At 36.9% G+C, this 8,646-nt stretch overlaps 1 protein-coding gene across 1 annotated transcript; it reads right to left on the bottom strand.

The window, feature by feature from the left end:
* Positions 1–209: 209 nt before the first annotated feature.
* Positions 210–2,291, bottom strand: LOC145116087 (uncharacterized). Its single transcript, XM_079052443.1, has 4 exons — positions 1,528–2,291; positions 1,164–1,256; positions 960–1,027; positions 210–538 (listed from the first exon to the last, which is right to left on the bottom strand). Exons 1-4 carry the CDS (start codon positions 2,164–2,166, stop codon positions 376–378), a joined length of 963 nt encoding a protein of 320 aa, XP_078908569.1. The 5' UTR covers positions 2,167–2,291; the 3' UTR covers positions 210–375.
* Between the last annotated feature and the right edge of the window lie 6,355 nt (positions 2,292–8,646).

Here is an 8,646-nt window from a genome sequence, read left to right on the forward strand (position 1 = left end):
TTGTCCAAAGTTTTGTGGCATTTGCTATTTTTTTTTTCTTTTAATCTTTTTTTTTTCTTATTTCTTGTGTTTTAACACAAAAGGAGATCAAAATATATACTGCAATAATGATCCCAAAAACAATCATAACTACAATTTAGTCGTGCCATAGTAATTGGCTAACTGCCAACTAATTCACAACTATGACAATAGCAAATTGTAATCCCAACTAACAACAACATTGTAACATAATCATTTATGTTTAACTTGCATACATAAAGTACTTGATGTAAGCGTGTCATAACAATTATTCAAAACTTATTTTGTATCTTTAGTTGCATTATGTACATAAGGTGTACAAAATACGCAACATGACAAATCGAATGCATAACTTATTCAACGCAAAAGCGGTGTCCCTTTCCCAGTGTTTTCACGTTGAGGAAAAGATCGTTCGATGAAGAATAACTTAAAAAGTCTAATCAACTCTTTCGGTTGCTCCATGTTGACTGCGTGACCTGTCTCCTTTAAAACTACAAGATCCGCAATTTCACCTAAATGACTGTAAAAATCACAAAGTAATTAATTTTATGAATCATTTTTGGTTTTTTGCTTTTTGTCAAAAGAATATGGTACCCCAATTTTTAAAAGATTTCGATGTAATGGAATAACAAATGAATAAAATGTCGAAAGGTCATGAAAGAGTTTGTTACATTTCATGATCACGTTTGGTTGACTTATAGGCATGAAGTGAATTTTCATATGAATTTTTTATATGATATGTAAAATAAAAGGTATAGTTTTAAGTTTGAACATTATTTGATATATTATCTGATTATAATTATTAAATTTATTATTTACGAAACTAAAGATTTAAACGTAATTCAAGTTCATTACAATCTAAATAATATTAGTCATGCTTTCTTTGTTAGTTACGTAAAAAAAAATAAACAATCATCATATATTGGTAAATTTGTACTTGCCTTTTTAACCTGTAGCCCAAATCCAAAGGGAAAATCTGATCTTCTTCTCCCCAAATGATTAGTGTTGGCTGGAATCAAGTAATCAAAATTTCAATACACAATTCATGGGACTGGGACTCAAACTCGGATTTTGAGTCTGTTATCTGTGCAAAAGACATAAATACCCTTCTCGTTTATTATTATTATTATTATTATTTGAATTACCTGAGGGATCTTAGGAAGGTCAGCAAACTTTCTATCCTTTTGTACAGCTTCGATACATTCTTTCTTCTCTTCAAAGTATTCAACGTTCATTTCCTGGAAAAAGAATAAACACGTACTCATTTTCATACACATTCGCTAGTGAAATTCTAGGGTTACGAGAGTAACGGAATTCAATTCCTTTCCGTACTCATTTCAGCCAAAATCGGAATCGGAATTGGAATTGGAATGGAATTGAATTCCATTTCAGACGAAGATAATATCAGGGGTGGAGTTGACCAAGATAAAGTATTCATCTTGAACTCATGAACTCATTCCAACTCCATATATGATTTATATGTGCTAACAATCATCGAAAAAGACTTACTTCGATAAAATCGTTGAGCAAGCAATTGGGTGCACAATTCACATTGGGAGGGTTAAAGAAGGTAATCGTCAACAATTCCCTGATTCCTTCAGGCGTTTGAGCAAGCAAAATGTTTGCAGCATCTTTGATGTTTTTAGCACTAAACAAACCCTCTTCCAAATCTATCTCCGAATCCAAACAAACCCCAGCACCGAGAATCACCACCCTCTCAAACGCCTCCGGGAACTTCGCCGCCATGCTATACCCAACAAACCCACCGTAGCTAAGCCCCACCAGGTTAATTTTCCCCATCACTCCCAACGCCTCCATCGTCATCATCACGCACTCCGCCTGGAAGTGCTCCGTCCGATCAAGTCGCGACGTGTAGGAGTCGCCGTAAAAGGGCAAATCGGGAACGTAGACGTTGAAAAGGGGAGTGACGCTGGAGATTATTCGAGTCCACTGCCATTTCGCGTTGGCTCCAATACCATGAATCAGGAGCAAATTAGGTTTGGTGAGTTTATATTTTTTTGGTACCCAGCAGTGGATGGTGGTGTCGCCGTCGTGGAGGGTGGTGATTGTAGATTTTAGGCCGGCTGAGCCAAATGATCGTGTCATACAACACTCTCCGCACACCGCGAAGTTACAACAATTCCCCATTGGAAAAGTTAATTAACTTACATTCAGGTAGTCAATCAAAAATCGCATACGGAATTTGTGATCTATATCCGTCAAAAAGGAGAAGGTTCCTCCTCCTTTCGGCGGGGCCATTGATGATGACAGAGGAATTGGGTGGTTAAAACCTGGAACTCGTGAATTAAAAGATACACAACACAAAAATGCATATTTTTCCGAATTCAGGTCCGAATAGAGAGTGAAAAATGATATTTCACGTTTCTATATAGATACCAAATGTTGGACTCATGTTTTATATTTAAAAGAGGATGAAGCTTTGTAATTCTATTTTATTAGCATGAGTTTCATTGCACGTCAAATTTAATAAAACTTGTTTGTGATATAAAGGTGTGTTTGTAAAACAGAAAAATAGATATTATCTTTTGTTGTTTTTATTTGTATAAAAGTGATTTGTATTTAGTAAAACACTAAAACTATATTATGTAAGTTTAGGATAATATAAAATTAGATAAAAACTAAAAGGGCAGGGTAACATTCAATTTTTATGGCTAGAAGTTTTAAGCAAATTATAATTTTTATACCAAATAAATAAAAAAATGATTAAAATAAATAAATAAATTTAATAATTGAAAATTCAATAAATGATAAAAAATAATAACAATAGATTGTGTTACTGGTGAATATTTAAAATATTATAGAAATTTAGTGTAACGAATATTTTGTAGAGAATGGTCAAATGTGACAAGTTGGTCAACTTGTGTTTGACTTGAGAGTTGACCAATTCAGTAACTACGATCAAGTTTGTATAGCTTATTGGGAGGATAGAACAAAAGTGTCGGGTGCAACACGTCTAACATTCTATATCTTTTTTTGTGCTTTGTGTTTTGCTTGTGTCTCGAGTTTTGTTCATTCATTTGGTCTCCTTGGTTCCTATCAATTATATTAGGACACTTAAGATGCGTTGTGAGCTAAGGTGTAACGCCCCGATTCTCAGATATTGATTTTTATATAAGATTTTCTTGATTTCAAGGTCTACTCGACGAGTTGGTTGCCCTACTCGTCGAGTAGCAGCGGGTTGGTCCACGTGTTTTAGTGACCTACTCGCCGAGTCCAAGAAGGGACTCAACGGGTAGGAGCTGGCAGATGAAACCCTAAATTTCGGGGTTTTGCACCCTATTTAAAGGATCATTAGCCTCCCCCAGCCTCCCCTTTACAGCCCCTTGACACTCTAAAACCCTAAATCGTGTGTGTGTGTGTGTGTACTCCATTGGTGTGTTTAAGCTTGGAAGAAGGATCTTCGTGAGGAAAACTTGGGGAAACAAGTGGATTGAAGCAAGGAACTCGTGGGAATCAAGATCTACTTCAGTTGGCATCTTTTGGAAGGTATTAAGTTGTTATCTTAACCCCATTTCATTCTAGATCTCTTTTGGGTGGATTTTAGGGCTTTTCTAGCATAATAAGAAGCCATTCTTGGGTATAAGCTAAGATCTGAAGTTGTAACTTCAGATCTGGACTCTCCTTGGTCTCTAAGTCCATAAAGTTTTTAGCTTTGACAAGCATGAACCTTCCCTCAAGTGTGAGACTTCTTTACAAGCTTAGTTTGTCATTTTAAGACTTTGGAGCTTTGCATGCACGTAAAGTTTGCAACTTTACGTGATAAACATGCCTTGGGAAGCTCGATCTACAATTTGGAGCCTTTGCATGGCTTAAAAAGCCTCTGTATGGACGAAGGACTGAAGGGACTCGGCGAGTCGCATGGTCGACTCGGCGAGTCCGATAAAGATTGTCGTGGGCTCGGCGAGTCAGATTAGTGACTCGGCGAGTCGGCTAGGGTTTCCCAACCTTTGGACACATATGGGCTTGGCGAGTTGCAATAGGAACTCGACGAGCTGGCCATAAAGGTTATGGCCGCAAACCTTAGGAACTCGACGAGTCACTCTAGTGACTCGGCGAGTTGGCGAGTTATGCAAGGAACTCGGCGAGTAGCTGAGGGTACTCGACGAGTTTAGGTCAACATGGACTGTTGACCTTGACCAATGACTTTGACTATGACCAGGGGTTGACCAGTGGACTTCTGGGGGCATTTTGGGAAATTGGAAAGTTACAAGTATGGTTCTATGGTGAATATAGGTGGTGGAGTTTGTGCCGGCAATCCGAGAGCTTGAGTTTACCTTCGAGTCGACAGTGTGAGGTGAGTTATCCTCACTATACTAAGGGGTCTAAGGCACCAAGGCCGGCCCATTGGATTTGATATCCTAGTAGTTATTGATATGTTAGGTTTGAGCTAGTGATGTATGCCAGTGATATGCTAGTCTGGTAGATCTGTAGGACTACCTGTGATTCTGTATGATTATCTGTATGTGCATTAGTTATGTTATATGTCGACATATTATGTGAAATGGGTTGAGGCGATACTGCTCCGTGCGGTAACCAACAAACCCGAGGGCATTCCAGATACGAGCTGAGGGAGACTCGTACTGTGGGCTCGGTGGCAATCCAGATGTGAGCTGTGAGCCCATAAGGCAATCCAGACTCACACTGTGGGCCCAGGGGGTAATCCAGTCTGTAAAGTTGTGGACCCAGTATATGCTGTTATTTGTATATATATATATATATATATATATATATATATATATATATTATCTGCAGTGTATCGGTATTTTGGGGAAACTCACTAAGCTTTCGGACTTACAGTTTTAATTTATTGTTTCAGGTACATCAAGGGATCGCGGCAAGGCGAAGGCATGATCGTACAGCTCCTCATGTTTTATTTATGTTTCTGGGAAAAACTCTGATATAGACTATTTTGAAAACAAATCTGTAATAACTGTTGGTTTCAAATATTTGAAAAGTTTTAAATTGGCTTGAATTTTATGAGTGTTACATAAGGATAATGAGTGGACCCATGAAATGGTATATTAGTCTTTGACATCTCCTAATGATTACATTAGGTGTTGGTTGAGAGGTATAAATCTTGAATATGTGTAGTTCAAGAGTAGAAGAGTGCGACGTTACTATTCGGCAATAAAGTTTTGACAAAAAAACCAAGTCATCCCTCATAACATCGCACAACATTAAAATCACCAAACACAAAGAAAATGACACCCTTTCTCTTCATGTACATCATAATCAAATTCCAAATGTCTTACCTCTTATGTCTTGTGGAGTGTAAACATTCATATTAACAAATCTAAGTCTACATATGACCCATTCGCCCTCTATAATGACAGAATTATCCATACAAACGATATTATATTTTATGAAGATTATCGAATCCCATATCGAAATAATACCTCATGAAGACTTATATCAATACTACTTGCAAAATCAAACTCAGTTATTCTCACCTTAAATAAATCCTACCTCGACATCCGAGTTTCTTGAATGCCCAATAAACAAAGTGTCACTCGTCTCCTTTTCTTTAAAGTACCCGAACCACATATATTAAGAGACGCAATCTTCATTATTTACACGTCTTCACACCAATACTACTAATTATTTTCAATAAATCATCTTGACACGCTTCTATTTCATATCCCATAGATTGATTCAATATATCTTTTCATTTCTCCAATCAATGAAAACTCCACTTTACTCGCTTTCTTTTTCAAGAACTTTTATATTTTTTTCGGTGCGGACGTATTAGAAAAAGAAGTTGAAACACCTTTCTCCATAGGACCCTTGGACTGAAGTGACTTTGCATTTGACTTTTATGGTGACTGATCAAAACCCATCAAAAGGCGAGGGTTTACAAGCCGTTTCAGATAAACATCATTTCTTGTCAAATAACTCGTCAGTTTACCAGATATATTTCGTGTAAATAAGATTAACAACGATTCTTTGATCTCATATATCACAAGTCAACAATTTACTAAAGTTTCCGCTTTTAAAAAATCACTTTATCAACTTTTTTTTATAAACCAAAAATATTTACAAAAAGCGCTAAAACTAATTTATAGGCATATTTTGAAAAAGAATAGAAAAGAAAAAACTTAGTCTTTCAATGGTAGTTTTTCAAAAGTTTTTTTTTTCTATCTACAATTTTTTTTCATTCAAAAAAAAGAATTTTCCGGTAACGTCTCATTTTCCCAACCAAAAATTTTCATTTTATTTAAGTAAATCTTCCCAATTATAAATCCGTTATGGGGAAAACCATTTATTCCAAATACTAAAAATCAGAGTAATATTAAAACGCAGAATCTTCATTGTTGCTAATGAATGTGTACAGTCACACCTTCGCCTTCCCATGATGACCGATGATGTCTAAAACAATAAACAACTGGATAAGCACAAAGCTTAGTGAGTTTCCCCCAAAATACCACATACGATAAACATACAAGCATGCATAATGGCCGCTCTTCGGGCCTTCGGCCTGACTGGACCGCCTCACAGGCCTTCAATTTATCTGGGTCGGAATACCAGGGTTTGTTAGTCTACCGCCTCAACCCAACCGCTCCTCCCGAGCCTCCAGGCCTTTGGCTTACAGCCGGCGCACAACGGGTATCTTGGCCTATAGCACAAAGCAGGACCGCCTCAACCCACCAATACCATATGCAGACACATAAACAATCAAGGATCAAGTATGCACATAATACATGCAAACATCAATCATACAGCTCATTACCGCCTACTAGTCCTCTCAGAGCATATAGTCCCGCTACCAGCTAACCTCCATGAAATGCGTAACCATAAGTAACCAGAGGTGAGATAGCCACCCGAATATATGAATATACTCTAGAGCCACAACCAAACAAGGAACAGGAAAGAAAGCCTAAATCAAGAGTTCTCAGGCTATCCTACATCACCACAGACAGTCCCTAGGGCACTCCACTAGATGATAAACAACAAGTACAGATAACATATAGTTCTACAGATCACCACAACAAAGCAACATACTTGATACCAGGATACAAATCTAAAAGATCACCACATCATATCAGCATACTCGATACCGGGATATAGATCTAACAGATCACTACAACATAGTAGCATACTCGATACCAGGATACAGATCTAACAGATCACTACAACATAGCATCATAATAAATATCAACAATCCAAGGAATGCATGACCGTATATACTCAAAGGTGAGATAGACACCTGGACATGTGATCCTACTCTAGAACCACAACCAAACAAGGAACATGTAAAAGAGCCTAGATCAAGAGTCCACAGTCTATCCTACATGACTATATACAATTCCTAAGGAATCCCTCTACTAACAAATAACCAAAACTAGTGGGCCAGCATTGGTGCCTTCGACCCACGGGTATAGTGAGGCGAAACTCACCTAAAATGAAGCAACCCGAGAACACTCTGATATGCTCCCTACTACACTGCTTGCTTCCGCAGATCCACTATCATCAGAACCATATAAAATCTTAATCACCAATCAAAACCCTCAAGTTTGACCTAAAGTCAAACTTGGTCAAAAAGTCAACGGTCAATAGAGTTAATAAAAGTCAAAGTCCGAGGCTGGTTGAGTACGCCCAGCGTACATGGGATGGATTAGTACGCGTAGCGTACGAAAATTACACCCAACATACTCGAGCTGGTTCCATCCTTTTCATTAAGAACTTAATCCTTAAGGTTATACCCATTAACAATCCAACCCAACCTAATTCTTTTATAAAAAACTAATTTCTCTCTCTTCCACTTATACAACCCAACCTAATCCAATTATTTACACTCATTAACAACCCAATCCAACCTATTTTATATTAAAATTTTATATTTATAAAACTATATCAATATTGGTCTTATTTTGTAGAGAAAAATAAATTAGATATATTGATATATTTTATTTTATTTTATATTAAAGATTAAGTTTATTTATTAACAAAATATATCTTTTGATATAAAAAGTAATTAATTTCCTCTAATAAAAGTGGACACGTAGGCATGAGCATCATTTCCTATCTTAGACGATCGAAGGGCGTTGGCATGAGCTAGCTCACAAAGGATTGCTTAATTCTCAATTTTTACGAACTGCTCACAAGAAACCCGTAATGGGGATAGTCTAAGGACTTTTCACCCAAACTCAGATCTAACCTCAAAACATTGTCTTAAGTCATAAAGTTTCCAGCTTTATGACTTTCCATGGCTAGGGAAGGTCCAAAAGCTAAAATCCTAACTTACTAATCCATTATAACATCACAACTCTTGCATGGATGGGATAGAAGGACCAAGATCACATTTTTATGGTTCCTAATCGCTCCATAATGGATAAAGTTTCCAACTTAATCCATTAGAATGGTCCCAACAAACAAGATCTAGTATTTAAGTCATAAAGGAACCAAAAGTGCATCTTTTTCAACTTAATCCATTAAGTCCAAGTCTCCAACCTTCGTATCTGAATCAATATGATGTTTAGATGGATAAAGTTTCCAACTTTATCCATAACAAGGTCACAAACTTCCAAGATCTAAAATTTATGCACTTAAAGTGATCAAAAGCTCATAATACCCAAAACTAGCTAGATCTAACAATTTCATCATCAAGAT

This window comes from Lactuca virosa, chromosome 5 (genome assembly GCF_052849685.1).
Source record: "Lactuca virosa cultivar CGN04683 chromosome 5, Lactuca_virosa_CGN04683_v6, whole genome shotgun sequence".
In the NCBI taxonomy this organism is placed as follows: domain Eukaryota; kingdom Viridiplantae; phylum Streptophyta; class Magnoliopsida; order Asterales; family Asteraceae; genus Lactuca; species Lactuca virosa.